The sequence below is a fragment of the Anser cygnoides genome, chromosome 18 (genome assembly GCF_040182565.1).
Source record: "Anser cygnoides isolate HZ-2024a breed goose chromosome 18, Taihu_goose_T2T_genome, whole genome shotgun sequence".
NCBI classification, from domain to species: domain Eukaryota; kingdom Metazoa; phylum Chordata; class Aves; order Anseriformes; family Anatidae; genus Anser; species Anser cygnoides.
Genome location: NC_089890.1, coordinates 6,051,157 through 6,065,884, shown reverse-complemented (window position 1 = coordinate 6,065,884; position 14,728 = coordinate 6,051,157). Strand labels below are relative to the sequence as shown.

At 59.5% G+C, this 14,728-nt stretch overlaps 2 protein-coding genes across 4 annotated transcripts; both read left to right on the top strand.

Moving 5' to 3' along the window:
- Positions 1-791: 791 nt before the first annotated feature.
- On the top strand, positions 792-10,300 carry LOC106041406 (ras GTPase-activating protein 4-like). The gene is made up of 20 exons (XM_048068220.2): positions 792-946; positions 4,991-5,047; positions 5,301-5,414; positions 5,779-5,840; positions 5,933-6,062; positions 6,274-6,355; positions 6,487-6,618; positions 6,709-6,800; positions 6,880-7,003; positions 7,097-7,250; positions 7,589-7,653; positions 7,837-7,949; positions 8,029-8,215; positions 8,651-8,788; positions 8,869-9,180; positions 9,259-9,396; positions 9,473-9,608; positions 9,697-9,817; positions 9,912-9,976; positions 10,117-10,300. Exons 1-20 carry the CDS (start codon positions 819-821, stop codon positions 10,236-10,238), a joined length of 2,472 nt encoding a protein of 823 aa, XP_047924177.2. The 5' UTR covers positions 792-818; the 3' UTR covers positions 10,239-10,300.
- Positions 10,301-12,272: 1,972 nt separating this feature from the next.
- POLR2J (RNA polymerase II subunit J) lies at positions 12,273-14,660 on the top strand. 3 transcript variants are annotated; one of them, XM_066979884.1, is made up of 5 exons: positions 12,273-12,430; positions 12,529-12,618; positions 12,957-13,131; positions 13,345-13,466; positions 14,385-14,660. In XM_066979884.1, the coding sequence occupies exons 1-5, from the start codon at positions 12,378-12,380 to the stop codon at positions 14,461-14,463; spliced, it is 519 nt and encodes a 172-aa protein (XP_066835985.1). In that variant the 5' UTR covers positions 12,273-12,377; the 3' UTR covers positions 14,464-14,660. The 3 variants fall into 3 exon arrangements, with proteins under 3 accessions (XP_066835985.1, XP_066835986.1, XP_013045331.1); XM_066979885.1 differs by having other exon boundaries at positions 13,340-13,466; XM_013189877.3 differs by lacking the exon at positions 13,345-13,466 and having other exon boundaries at positions 12,274-12,430.
- Positions 14,661-14,728: the final 68 nt, after the last annotated feature.

Genomic DNA, 14,728 nt, shown 5'->3' with positions numbered 1-14,728 from the left:
GGTGTCCCCGCAGCAGCAGCTGGGCACAAATGCCAAGGACCGTCGGTGGCCTTTAGCGGAGGAGAGGTCCCCCAGGAGGGTTTTCGCTGCACCCTACACATTGCTAAAGGTGTATTCATTGCACCGAGCCCACCCCCTTGCGACACCACTAGCACAGCCCGAACCCTGCCAAAAAAGAAAAAAAAAAAAAAAAAAAAAAAAAAAAAAGGAAAAACAAAGGGGAAAAAGGGGAAAAAGGGAAAGAAAAAAAAAAAAAAAGGAAACGATGGGAAAAAAGGGAAAGAAAAGGAAAAAAGGGGAAAAAATGAAGGAAGGGAAGGGGGAAAAAAGGGAAAAGAAATGGGGGGAAAAAGGGGGGGAAAAAGGGAGGGGGAAAAGGGGAAAAAAGGGGGAAAAGGGACGGGGGAAAAAAGGGGGAAAAAAGGGGGGGAAAAGGGGGAAAAAAGGGGGAAAAGGGGGAAAAAAGAGGGCAAAGAAAAACGGGGAAAAGGGGAACAGGAAAAAGGGGGAAAAGGGGAACAGGGTAAAAGGAAAAAGGAAAGAAAGGGAAAGAAGGAAAAAAATGGAAGAAAGAAAAAAAGGAAAAGGTTAAAAAAAAAAAAAAAGGAAAACCGCCCAAACCAGGCGAAACCCCGGGCTTCGGGCACCGCCCCGCCACATGGCCCCGCCCCGCCCCGTGGCCCCGCCCCGCCACATGGCCCCGCCCACACCCCGTGGCCCCGCCCACATGGCCCCATGGCCCCGCCCACACCCCTCCAGGCCCCGCCCCCTAGCCCCGCCCCGCGCGCTGATTGGCTCCCCGCGGCGCCGGCCCGCACATGGGCTCGGGGCGCCGGGGCCGCGGGTTCGGGTCCGGGTCCGGGCGGTGCCGCCCGCTCGGCATGGCGCTGCGCAGCGCGCTGTCCGTGCGCATCGTGGAGGGCAGGGACCTGCCCGCCAAGGACATGTGAGTGCCCCCGGGCCGGGGGGTGAGCTCCGGGAGGGCTTCGGGGTGCCACCGGGGCGCTGCCGTGCTGCTCTGCCCCCGTAATGGATTTGGGGTGCAGCCCGCAGCGAGCCCCGGTGATTTGGGGGATCCGTCCCGGGTGGCTGGGGGGCGGCCCCCGTGGTTTGGGTGCTCGCCCGGAATGGCTTTGGGACCGCCCTGGCAGTGCCTGTGCTTTGGGGGTTCCCCCCTGGATGGCTTTGGGGTGCTCCTTCCTTTAGGGTTTCCCCCAGGGTGGCTTTGGTGCGACGCCCCCAGCAGTGCCTGTGCTTTAGGGACCCCCTCTGGGGGGGCTCTGGGGTGCCCCCAGCAATTCTTAGTGCTTTGGTGCTCCCCCCTGCTTTTGGGACACCCCTGGGATATCTTTGAGGTTCCCTCCCAGGAGCACCCAGTGCTGGGGGCGTCCCCAGCACGGAGCTTTATGGTGCCCCAAGCAGCCCCTATACCTGGGGGGGGGATGACTCCCCCTGTGCTGCCACGGGGCAGGGCTGCCCCGGCCATACACCCCCACCCGCAGCTGGGTCCTTCGCAGGGACCCCGGTACGGCCGTCACCCAACAGGAGGTGCCCCCCTCCCTCTGTCCCCGCTCATCTCCCAGCACCCGGTCCGGGGGCTCCGCCGGTGTCCCCATCAGGTCGGGTTTTCCCTCCTTGGCAGCTCCCCAAGGGCTGTCCACGCATCCCAGCATCGCCATGGGGCAGGATGTGGGGACAGCACGGGGGGGGGGACCCCAGCCATGGAGCCCACGGGATGCCATCAAGGAGCACGCTGCAGCCTGGCAGGGTGGGGGCTGCTGGAAAACCAGCAAAAAAGCCCTACAGCCGTCATGGAAAAAGAGGATAAACAAGGAAAGAAATATGACTTTTTTTTTTTCTTCTTGCCTTTTTTTTTTTTTTAAACCCCATGTGTCAAGGCCTGATTTTTATTTTTTTTTAAATCCCTTGGCATCAATCCCTGCTGGGAACTCGAACCAGCGAGGGGAGGCTCTGCTTTTTACGAGGACGTTTTGCAGGAGGGATGACGCCGCCGTGAGCAGAGGTTTTCAGACGGGAGCAGAGGTTTCCAGACCCGTGGGCACGAGGCTCGGGGCAGGGGGAGCGGCTGCCCTGGGAGGGAAACGCAGAGCGCAGACCCGGCACATTCACCTGCCGCTGCCTGACCTTGGCCACGTCTCACCGCTGCCGTCCCCTCCCCTGCTCCTGCCGGTGATTTATGGCATCCCGTTCCTCTGCCCTGTCGCACGCGGCCTTTGGGATTTCCCTAAGGAAATCCGGGATGTCACCGGCAGCCCCGGGGCGTGTTTGCGGGTCAGAGCCCGCTCACAAACGCCCCCGGGCTTCCCTCTCCGTGGGTGCAGCGCAGCGAGTCCCCGGGCACCCTGACATTTCTGCCCGTGACCACTCCGGAGGCTGTGAAAACAAAAGCCTCGAGGTCTCTGCCGTGCCGCTGGCAGCCGTAACCCCGCGCAATGCAATTAACTGCCTCTGAGCTCGTGCTGCAAGCACCTTGCGCTCTCCCGGGGGAAAACCTGCGTCTGGCAGGGCGGGCAGGTCTGCACCGGCAGGGTTCTCTGTCTAAATCTGACGGAGGAATCCTTCCTTACTGCAGACACGGTGGTCAGCAGCAGGATTTGGCTGATGCTGCTGTGCTTGGTGCCCCCCCCCGGTGCCCTGTCGCTCCCAGGAGCCCGCAGCCCCGTTCTCACAGCGGCAGCGGGGTTTCGGTGGGCTTTACCCCAGCCCGGCGCCACTGCGATGCAAAGTTTCCCCCGTCGCCGTTCCTGTGGGTTTCCCCCCCTCTTCCCAGAGCAGAAACGCTGCTGTTTGTTTCTGTTCCTCATGCAAGCGCCCGCCCAGAGCGTGGTTTGGCAGCGGGGCCCCGGGCAGCCACGAAACCGTGGAGCTGCCCATAAAGAGGCAGGAAGCCTGCTGCAGCTCCTGCCCTCCGGCACGTCGCCGGCTGCACCGCGTGGGACACAGCTCGGCACCTCCGGTGGGCTCCTGAGCCCCCCCAGCTGAGCCCTGCAAAATCCCCCCCCCTGCATCTTCAGTGCAGGAAAGCAAGGAAAATTGCCTGCTTTATGGGATTTTTCCCCCGCCTCCCCAAGGGCTGGGCAAAGCCAGTGAATTTTTAATTGCAGAGCTCGCAGCCTCAGCCCCCTCCCCAGCGCCGCGTGTGAGGCCAGGTAGCGCTGTGTGGTGCTATCAATCCGTACCCCTCGTTCTTCGTTTTCTCCTTCTAAAGCCCGGCCTTGCCCCTTCCCGCCTCCTTCCCCTCCATCACAACGCTCGGGCTCTGTGCTCGTGAGCGGGGCCGGGCAGACAGAGCCAGCTGCGTGGGCGGCAGCAGGATGCCCAGCACCCGCTGAGAGCCTGCAAAATCACCTTCCCTGACATTTCACGAGTGCTGATGGCGATGCTGCAAAGACGACATAATCCGGGGCTGGCCGGGGTGTTCGGCTGCGTGACCCTGCCTGGGCTGCGGGGCCTCCAGGGGGGCTTTGCCCAGGGGATTTATCCCCAGCCCTTGCAAAGCGCGGGCTCTGAAGCAGCAGATTTCGGCAGACCTGGGTTTTAATCCCCTTTGCTGGTGGCTGGGACCAACCAGGAGCAAGCGATGCGCAAGCACAGGTGCTCAGAGCATCCCCGTGTCGGGGCTGGTGCTTTGCTCACGTTCAAATCCCCCAGCACTGCTCTGGGGCTGCAGGTTGGGTGTTGCAGCGCTGATGCTGACCGTGCTGGGAGCTCCCCAAAATTCAGGGCTTGCGGGAAAACTCTGCATGGTGTCCCTACAGCCACCAGCACCTAAAACGCGCTCCGTGTTGTTCGGCAGAGCTCAGCTGGGCAGATGGTGGCTCTCCGTCTGTGTACTCGCTGCCCGCTTAATGGTTTGCATAAGGCAGGGAATGTCGGCAATAGTTTCGGGTTAATGGTGCTTAATCCCCTGGTTTCATTTAAAACCTGTCCAGGGGGTGGCTGCAGCTGGGAGCGGGCAGAGCGCGGCTCTTAGCAACCCGCGTGACATCGGGGGTGCCCCGGGAGGGGACGCCGCGGGACGGGGACACCGGCGCGGTGCCCAGGGCGAGCAGCCCTCAGAAACGGAGCACGGGGGCAAGGTCCCCTGGGTGTTGAAAGGGAGATGGCGAGGGAAGATTTAAGCTGTTTGCTCTCGCTTGTTTATTTTGTTTTCTGGCTGCCTGTCGGTCTCCAGAGCAAACCCGTGTTCCGCGGGGACGGCCACGTGTCCGAGCTGTGAGGCCACTGATGCTGGCGGCAGCGCCACGTGGCCGTGTGGGTCCTCCTGGACCCCTTCGGTCCCCCAGCAGCTGCGTTTTGCAGGGCAGGGAGCATCCCAAACCCTTTTAATCCCCTAGCAGCCGTGTTTGATGATATGACTCACACCTGGACCCACGCGGTCCCCCTGCAGTCATTTTGAAGCGCTCGGGGCAGCCAGGACCCACGGAAGCCCCCAGACGCACGCTGAGCAGAAACCTTTCCACCTTCTTGGCTAGCACACGGGTCCTGATGGCTCCTCCGCCTCCGGCCCCATCCGTGCCTGCAGATGAGTCACCCCCTTTCTGAGGAACTCGGCCCGGCTGTAAAGTGGTGATTTTTTGGCAGCGGCACGCAGGATCGGTGACTCGGTGACTCCTTGGGGAGGATGCGGGCTCAGAGCATCGTGGTGGCCACAAACACCCTGCGGTGGCCGTGACACGCGCTGCCCACGCCCTGCGTCACCGCAGGGTGTCCCCAGGGATGTCTGGGCTCTGGGTCCATCTCGGGGCTGGAGGAGGCTGTTGTGGCTCCTGGTGTGTGCCAAAGAGGGCTGCAAACACTCGCTTTGGGGAAAGGGTGGGATTTGTTTATTATTTGCCTTCCTATCTGGAAGAGAAGCTGCCTTCGGCTGCCAGCAGGACGCCGGGGTCAGGGCTGTGAAGCCGGGCTCACCGCGTGCCTGCAGCCGCGGGACCGGCGGCGCTGACGGGGCCGTGCCGTTGCCTTCCAGCACGGGGAGCAGCGACCCGTACTGCATCGTGAAGATCGACAATGAGGCCATCGTCAGGTGAGCGGATCCAGCCCCTCTGCCCTCTCCCCGTGCCCACCTGGGTCCCCAGAACAGCCGAGCTGATTTTTTCCTTATCGCTCTCCGCTTTGGGCTGAGCCCCTCCTCAAGACATGGACCACGATGCCCAGTAGTCCATGGCCAACCCCTTACCCCGTAAGCCGCCCCGCTGTGGGTGCTGCACCCCAGCCAGGTGTCACCAAATGCTCGTGGGGCTCTGTCCCCGCCATCACCGGTGCCATCTGCCCCGCAGGACTGCCACGGTGTGGAAGACGCTGTCTCCGTTCTGGGGGGAGGAGTACGAGGTGCACCTGCAGCCCACCTTTCACAGCGTCTCCATCTATGTCATGGATGAGGATGCGCTCAGGTATGGGCAGGTCGCTCCTGGGACAACGCAGGGTTTGGGCTGGGAAACTGGAGCTCAGTGCTTATGGCTGCCTGCAGGGGACAGGCAGTCCGCTCAACCCTGTAGTAGACACCAGAGAATCCACACCTGGCCACGCAGGTGTGGGTTTTGGGACACAAACAGGCAAAGCGTCCAGGCTGGGCAGGGATGGTGCTGGATGTGGTGTCCTGAGCCCGAGGTTATTTTCCAGCTGGCAGCGAGCAGTGGCTGAGGTGCGCCGTGGGGACAGAGGCACCGCGGGGACCCCAGCCCGGGACCCCCGGGCGCCTCATCCCCTGTCCCTCCGTGCCACCCCCGCTGACACCTCCCTGCTTGTGTTTTGCAGCCGCGACGACGTTATCGGGAAGGTCTGCATCACCCGCGCCATGCTGGCAGAGCACCCCAAGGGTAGGGAACGGGGGGCTGTCCCCAGCCCTGCAGCCAGCCGGTCCCAGACGCGTCCCCAGGTCCCCCTGTGACAGTGCCCGCTGTCCCCGCAGGATACAGCGGCTGGGTGAGCCTCAGCGAGGTGGACCCCAACGAGGAGGTGCAGGGGGAAATCCACCTCCGCGTGGAGCTCCTGGAGGGCGAGGGTGGCCGGCGGCTGCGCTGCACCGTGCTGGAGGCCAGGTGAGGAGGGGACGGGGATGGGGACGGGGACGTCCCGCGTCCAGGGTGGCAGGAGGCTGGGATGGGCAGCTCCTTGCCTGCTGCTCTCTGGTGTCTGGTGAGTCCTGGCTGCTCCGTGACTCAGTTTCCCCATTGTGCCTGAGACAGGGGGAGCAGGAGTGCACATTGGTGTTTTGGGGGTTAACTGGAACGTCCCCTCTCTTCTCCGCAGGGATTTGGCCAAGAAGGACCGGAACGGTGCCTCTGACCCCTTCGTCCGTGTGCGCTACAACGGCAAGACGCAGGAGAGCACCGTGAGTCCAGCTCCAGCTTATCCCATCCCGCAGCCTGTGGCAATGCAGGGAAAATCCTCATCCGGGAGCCCTCAGTGTCCCCAGAGGGATCAAATCCACGTGGCAAAGGGGCGAAGCCGTTGCCTTTGCAGGTGGTGAAGAAATCCTGCTACCCGCGCTGGAACGAATCCTTTGAGTTCGAGCTGCCCGAGCCCGCCGGGGAGAAGCTGTGCGTGGAGGTGTGGGACTGGGACCTCGTCAGCAAGAACGACTTCTTGGGCAAGGTGAGCCCCAAAAAGCACCGCCACCCGGCCCTGTCCCCCCCCGCTGGGGGGAAGGCACGGGCATTTCCCGAACCTTCGCTTCCCACCCAGGTGGTGTTCAGTGTGCAGGGGCTGCGGGCGGCCGGGCAGGAGGAGGGCTGGTTCAGGCTGCAGCCCGACAGGTCCAAGCCGAGGGAGGATGGGTGAGTCTCGGCAGCGGGGCGCACCAGAGGGACAAGCAAGGGGGGACGTGGTGGGGACGTGCACGCCGTGTTCCTGCAGGCGCCGAGGCAGCCTGGGCTCGCTGCAGCTGCAGGTGAGGCTGCGGGACGAGACGGTGCTGCCCTCGCACTGCTACCAGCCCCTGGTCCAGCTCCTCTGCCAGGAGGTGAAGTCGGGGCGCCAGGTGAGGGGTCCGGGATGGGGATGTGGGTGCCCACGACCCTCACCAAGGCTGGGTGTGCGTCTCCCTCGGGCCACCACATCCTCTCCCCTCCAGGACGGCCGGGTACACCTGGTCACCCTCCTCGATGAAACCACCACGGCCGAGTGCCGGCAGGAGGTCGCTGTCAACTTGGTGAAGCTTTTCCTGGGCCAAGGGCTGGTGAAGGAGTTCCTGGACCTGCTCTTTGAGCTGGAGCTGGCCAAGCCCTGTAAGGCTGGGGTGGGGAGCAGTGCTGGGCGCTCCCAGCCTTCTCTTGGGGCTGCAAAATCTCTGGAACCTTGTGTGGTGATTCTCAGGGGGACAGCTGAGGTTCAGCTGTCGTGCTGTGCTGTGGGTGGGAACCTGTTGGGTTCATCCCGAGGAACTTGCTGGCCAATGTTGGCTGTAGTTGGTGGAGGAACAGATGGTTTGAGGTTGGGAAACCCCTGTGACTGCAGTGAGAACGGGCAGGGGGTGGAGGGCAGAGCCCCTGGGAACACCCCCATGGCTGCAGCTTCCTGGGGGGTGTCCCAGGGCTGTCCCCACAGACCCTCTCCCCTTTCACAGGTGAGCCCAACACTTTGTTTCGGAGCAACTCCTTGGCCTCAAAATCGATGGAGTCCTTCCTCAAGGTGCCACACTGTCCCCAAACCCACAGGGAGCTTCAGCCCAAACCCTGCTCATGCCAGGTCACCAAGGGGGAGCTCTGGTGGGGCTGTTTCTTCTCCTGGGGCCAGGAGTTGAAGAAAATCCCCTGGGTGGCCCTGAGGATGGGGGTGTCGGGTGCCAAATACACAGCTGTGGTCCCCCGGCAGGTGACAGGGATGCAGTACCTGCACGCGGTTCTGGGGCCCATCATCACCCGTGTATTCGAGGAGAAGAAGTACGTGGAGCTGGACCCCAGCAAGGTGGAGATCAAAGACGTTGGGTAAGGGGCACAGGGGGGGTGGTGGTGGGGTGGGGCTGCCCCCCGGTGTGGGGCTGATGGGCTCCGATGGTGCCCGCAGGTGCTCAGGGCTGCACCGGGTGCAGACAGAGAGCGAGGTGATGGAGCAGGGCCGCCAGCATCTCCAGTCCTACCTCAGGGAGCTGCTGGACACCATCAGCAAGTCAGCCCCCACCTGCCCCCCCGTCATCCGCGCCGCTTTCCGGCAGCTCTTCCAGCGCGTCGGGGAGCGCTTTCCAGAGCACCAGGTCAGGCTTGGCGCGGGGACCCTGGTCAAAGCCTGTGGTGGGGATGGAGGGCCATGGAGGTTGGTGTCGCACCATGCCATGAAGGTGGAAGTCTCTTTGGGGGTCAAGAAGGGACATTGCCAAAAGGCAGGGTGCGCTGGGGCTGTCCCAGTCTGCTTGCTGGGGTCTGCTCCTGTGTGTGGAGCAGGGCCCCTGGGGAGGTCCCCAGGGAGCAGAGCACCCCAGGCAGCACCCCAGCCCTGGGGCGAGGAGCAGAGCCTTGAAAAGGTGAGGTTCCTCCAGCTCTCATCTTGGCAAGGTCACTCCTGTCCCACATAAATATGGGGTTGTCCCTTGTGCTGGTAGCCAGCCCACACATCCCCACAGCATCAATGGACGTGGTGCCTGGGGACGTCCCACATTGGGATGGGCCCTCACACATCTTGGTGGCCACAGCACGCCAAATTCGTGGCCGTCACCAGCTTCCTCTGCCTCCGCTTCTTCTCGCCGGCCATCATGACCCCCAAGCTCTTCCACCTCCGGGAAACGCACGCCGACGCGCGCACCAGCCGCACACTGCTGCTCCTGGCCAAGGTGGGACAGGGGACGGCAGGGGATGGATGGCACCGGGGGCGATGTCGTGGTGGTGATGCCACCGTCCCCATGGTCTGCAGGCCATCCAGATGGTGGGCAACATGGATCCGGCAGCGGGAAGGGCCAAGGAGGCCTGGCTGGCCCCACTGCAGCCCGCCCTGCAGCACGGTGCCACCCAGATGAAGGCCTTCATCACCCGGCTGGTGGGGACAGAGGAGGAGGACGGTGGCAAGGGGAGGCTGCGGAGCCCCCCTGCTGCCGTGGTGAAGGAGGGGCTGCTCTTCGTCCACAAGACGCGGGGCAAGGGGCCGCTGCTGTCCTGTGCTGCCAAGAAGCTCCACTTCTGCCTCACCGGGGAGGCCCTCAGCTTTGCCAAGAGCCCTGGGGCAGAGGTAAGGGGGGCACAGGAGGAGGTGGAACCCCACCATGACTGGGGTGGCTCTGAGCACTGTGTCCCCCCCCTCTGGCAGAGGATCGGCTCCATCGCCCTGGCCAACATCCGTGCGGCCGAGAAGGTGGAGGAGAAGAGCTTCGGGAGCTGCCACGTCATGCAGGTTGTCTACGTGGATGAGAATGGGCAGCAGGAGACGGCATACTTGCAGTGCAAGGTGGGATGGGACTGGGATGGGAATGGGGGTGTCAGCCACCCAGGACACCCCATCTCCACCCCATCCCCTGCGGCAGTGCGTCAACGAGCTGAACCAGTGGCTGTCCGCCCTGCGCAAGGTGTGCGGCAACAACCCCCAGATGCTCTGCGCCTACCACCCTGGCGTCTTCAGGGGGGACAAGTGGACCTGCTGCCACCAGAAGGACAGGACGGGTATGGGGGGTGGCCAGGATGCGGTGTGGGGGTGTTGGTGGGGTGCCTGCCTCCCCCCAAAACCCATCACCAGCCCTCTGTCCCACAGGGCTGGGGTGCGACCGGACCCGGCACGGTGTCACCCTGCAGGACTGGAGTGACCCCCTGGATCCCGACGCAGAGGCACAGCGCCTCTTCCAGCACCTCCACGGCCTCCAGCAGCCCCTCAGGTGAGCCCCTCATGGTGGGGACAACAGGGAGGACAACCCCCTGTGTGTCCCCTGCCCCACAAAGGCTCTGTCTCCCCTGTACCCTTCTCCCCAGGGAAAAGTACTGGGAGTTGGTGAAGATGGAGGACCCCCAGAACAGCCCCCAGGTCTGCGGTGAAGGTAGTGATGAGGGGGACACTTGGGGAAACAGAAGGAGGAACCCCCAGCTCCCCATCCCCATCAGGGATGCTCTGTTTGGGGCATGCTCCTGCGTGTTTTTGGGGAGATCTAGTATCACTGCCCTTTGGTCCCCCCCACAGGTGCACCAGTGCCCCCGGGGCTGAGCCAGCTCTTTGAGGTGCTGCAAGACCTGGAGGGCTGCCACCGCCTGCTGTCCCCCAGTCCCCCCGCATCCCCTGCCTTGCTGGAGCTGCAGACGTGAGGGGTTTGGGCAGGGAGACCTCTGTCTTGGGTGGTGGCAATAAAGGCACTTTGTTCCCTACACCCCTGTCCTTCTTCTCTGGGGACACTGCTGGTCAGAGGGACAGGCACTGGTAGTGCTGTGGCAGCACTGGCTGGAGCTGTTTCATGGCGGTGCCGCTCAAGTACTGTGTTCCTTCTGGCCATGGCTTCCTTCCTCCCAGGTGGCCTTGGCCTTTGCAGCCACCGCTGCATGGGACTCCTGAAAATTTCTGCTGGTAGCAGACCACTTCTCCCAGATGAAGAAAGAACATCTGTCCAGGAACGTGTCCTTTCAGTACCAAGGGGTGTGGGGCAGCGGCCACAAGGGAGGCCGTGGGGACATCGAGGATAAGAAGGACATCGAGGTCCTGGAGCGTGTCCAGAGACGGGCTACGAACCTGGTGAAGGTTCTGGAACACAAGTCCTGTGAGGAGCAGCTGAGGGCACTGGGGTTGTTTAGTCTGGAGAAGAGGCTCAGGGAAGACCTTATTGCTCTCTGCAACTACCTGAAAGGAAGGTGTGGGGAGCTGGGGGTCAGCCTCTTCTCACAGGTAACTGTGAGATAGGACTGGAGGGAATGGCCTCAAGCTGCGCCAGGGGAAGTTCAGGTTGGAAATGAGACATTTCTCAGAAAGAGCAGTCAGGCACTGGGACGGGTTGCCCAGGGAGGTGGTGGAGTCACCGCCCTGGGGGTGTTTAAGGGAAGGTTGGACGTGGTGCTTGGGGACACGGTTTAGTGGGTGACATTGGTGGTAGGGGGATGGTTGGACCAGATGATCTTGGAGCTCCTTTCCAACCTTAATAACTCTATGATTCTATGATTTTGTCCAACCAACGGCCAACTGGGGGTTTTCCTCTTAATGGGGGCTTCCACTCTGCCCCCAAGGGACTTTTGAGGAGAACCGTGCCATGGCTGCCCAGCTTGTATGTGGCACTGGCCACGGCTCCTTCTCACTGAGAAATTCAGGGCAGGGCCCAAAAGACAGGGGGCTCAGGCCCACCGCCCTGCTGGGCAGGCAGTCCCCCCGTGTGCACCGCAGTGGCGGCAGCAGGCTTTGAAGACCGCCTGCCCGCGTCCTCCCCAGCCTTGTCATGACCAAAGGCCTTGCGGCATCACGGGGCTGGGCCACAGCTGCTAGTTAGTCCCGGTGGTCACGCCCGGAGCTCTGCTCACCATGACAGCCACCTCTAATATTGGTGTTGTTCCTTGGGTGAGAGCGGGACGAAGCTCTGCCTGACTCTCCTCCTGCACATGGCTCTGGCCATTGCTTCATCCATCCCAGGTGGCATTGGCCTTTGCAGCCGCCACTGCTGGGAGAGGGAATGTGGTATTGAGATATGCTTGTAGTGATAAGAAAGCTTAACAGACGCCCTTGTAAAATGCAGACAACCAGAATCCTTAGAGCAATTAGGCGGAAATCACTGTGTAAGAAACATCACCACCTCAAAGAGTATAAAAGGCAAAATAAATTTGACTTATAACAGGCTGGCAACTGAAAGCCATGTATTGTCTGTGAAGCACCAGACAGATTGTGAACCTGGATTACCCAGTCAATTGGGGGAACAGGGGAAGGGTCCCAGTTGTCGAGGAAAAAAGTATATAAACTGTGTTATGGAACTAGTAGGTGCGCTCCTGCTTGTGCGACGCCCGCCATTGCAATCGCGAATAAAAATGCTGCTTCACTGAGCTCCTCGCCTGAGCCTATGTTACCGGCTACAGAGTGTTTCTCACAGTAAGGACCTGGTTTAGGGGCTGACATTGGTGGTAGGGGAGACAGTTGGACCAGAGGATCGTGGTGGTCTTTTCCAACCATGCTACCTGTATGAGTGCTGTCGGTGGCACACTGTGAAACTGGTGCCACCACTAATGCCCCTTCTGGTGGCACTGGGGACATCACGGGGGTGTGTGTGTGTGTGTGTGTGCGGAAGGGGAAGCGGATTGCACAGCACAAGTGGCTGCCCACGGCGCTCCCCGGCCGCCATTTTGTGGGACCCTCACGGGGGGGGCTCGGACCTCCCGGCCTCCAGGGGCCGCTGTGGGCGGAAGTGAGGGGCTGGGCGCCATGGTGGCGGCGGGGGAGGAGGAAGAGGAGGCGGCGGCGGCGGCGGTGGAAGCAGCATGAACGCGCCTCCGGCCTTCGAGTCCTTCCTCCTCTTCGAGGGCGAGAAGAAGTGAGCAGGGCCGGGTTTGGTGGCCGCGGGAAGGGGGGGGGGGGGGGGACGGGCTCCCCGTACGGTACCCTGAGGTAACGGCCCCGTCTGACGTGCAGGATCACCATCAACAAGGACACGAAGGTGCCCAACGCCTGCCTCTTCACCATCAACAAGGAGGACCACACGCTGGGGAACATCATCAAATCGTGAGCTGAGGAGGGGTTGGGGTCATTTTGGGGCGGGTTTAGTGTTTTGTTTTTTTTTTTTTTTTTTAAATTTACCTCAGAAAAGGCACGTTGTGGTATGTTAGGTGAAGGCAACGCAGCTCTGCTGTTAATATTTTTTGTAATATTCACCAAGCCCTGTTTAAAAATGTACTATCAAAGCCCATACAAATGAGCAGGCAGCCTCAGCTGTTCATACTGCCCTGTTTGAAAGTGTGCCATCAAAGCCTACAGAAAAGTGGTTTTTTTCTTTTTGTTCTTAAATAGAAAATGTTTGTTTGTGTGCTACGTGCTTGTTCACTGCTGCTTTTCCCTTTCAGGCAGTTACTGAAAGACCCTCAGGTGTTATTTGCAGGGTACAAGGTCCCACACCCGCTGGAACACAAAATCATCATCCGCGTCCAAACCACTCCTGATTACAGCCCCCAGGAAGCTTTCACCAATGCCATCACGGATCTGATCAGTGAGCTGTCCCTCCTGGAGGAGAGATTCAGGGTACGTTTGTTTCTTTTTAACTGTAACCTGCTCATACACTTTAACCAAAGGGAGTGTTGGTGTTTGCTAGAGTTGCTATTGTTTTATGGCAGTGTCCTGGTTCCAGTTAGGACAGAGTTAATTTTCCTCATAGTAGCTGGTAGGGTGCTATGTTTTGGATTAGGATGAGAAGAGCGCTGATAACATGCTGATGTTTTAATTGTTGCAGAGCAGTGTTTACACCAGGCCAAGGACTTTTCGGCTTCTCGCTCTGTCCTGCCAGCGAGCAGGCTGGGGGTGCAGCAGGAGCTGGGAGGGGACAGACCCAGGACAGCTGACCCAAACTGGCCAAAGGGGTATTCCATACCATCTGACAGCATGCTAAACAATATATAGGGGTGGCTGGCCGGGGTGGGGGGCCGGCTGCTCGGGGACAGGCTGGGCATCGGTCAGCGGGTGGTGAGCAATTGCATTGTGCATCACTTGTTTTTTACACATTATTATTATTAATACTATTATCATTATCACTATTATTATTATTGTTATTATTATATTCCTGTCTTAATAAACTGTCTTTGTCTCAACTCACCGGCTTCACTTTCCCGTTTCTCTCCCCCATCCCAGAGAGGGAGGGGGGAGGGTGAGCGAACGGCTGTGTGGTGTTTAGCTGCCAGCCGGGTTAAACCACAACAGGCAGTAAATTTGTCTAAGCCATGCTGGGTCTGGCTACTCAGACAGCTCCCTTCAGAGCATGGTGAGACCTGGCTGCTCCTGAGGGTTATTTACGTGCCCTGCAAGAGTTAAATGGGTGTACTGTAATAGTTCCATAGCTGGCTCACAGTCTTAGTAGGGTAGAAAAAAATTTGCTAATCTTCTGTTTGTTTTTTTTTTTAATCACTTTCATTTTCTTCACCACTTGTAATCATGATCAGCTGTACAATCTGTGATTTTTGGGTCTTTATCTGCCTGAGAGGTATTCAGACAAAGGCAAGGGGGACAACTGTGAATAGGGTACTAGCTCGCATAGGTGTAATGTTCTTGGATGTGTTGGTAAATGGTAAAAGCACCAGAAGCCGTTTTACAAATATGTTTTGATTTTAATTTAAGTTTTATTTGCCTGGATGGCATCAAGATTTCCACAGATGTTTTAGCCTGTTGTTTTGCAGTTGTTCTTGTGTTTGATAGAAGACTGATAGTATCAATGTTTAAACTAGCTTCCTTAGCTCAGTGACAGTTCTTGTCTTAGTGTGTGTTTCTGTTTGTGTACTTTACAGGTTGCCATCAAAGACAAACAGGAAGGAATTGAGTGAAATCATCACGTTTAGAGTGGACTGTACTTCCGATGAAGAATGATGTGTCTGTTAGTTGAGTGCTTTATTTGAACCTCATTCGTGGCAAGTGTTCCCCTGCTTGCCCCACTTATTTTTAATTTCTCTCAGCTGCAGTGATATTTTGAGGGGGTTTTGTACCTGACAGGCAGTTTGCCAAGAGGATCAATGTGTTTGATTTGATAAATAATTCATTAAAATGATTTCTGTTTGTTTTTCTAATTGGAGCCTTAATGCAAATATTTGTACTAGGCTGTTGGTAAGTTTATTTTGACTGTACTTGCAGAATG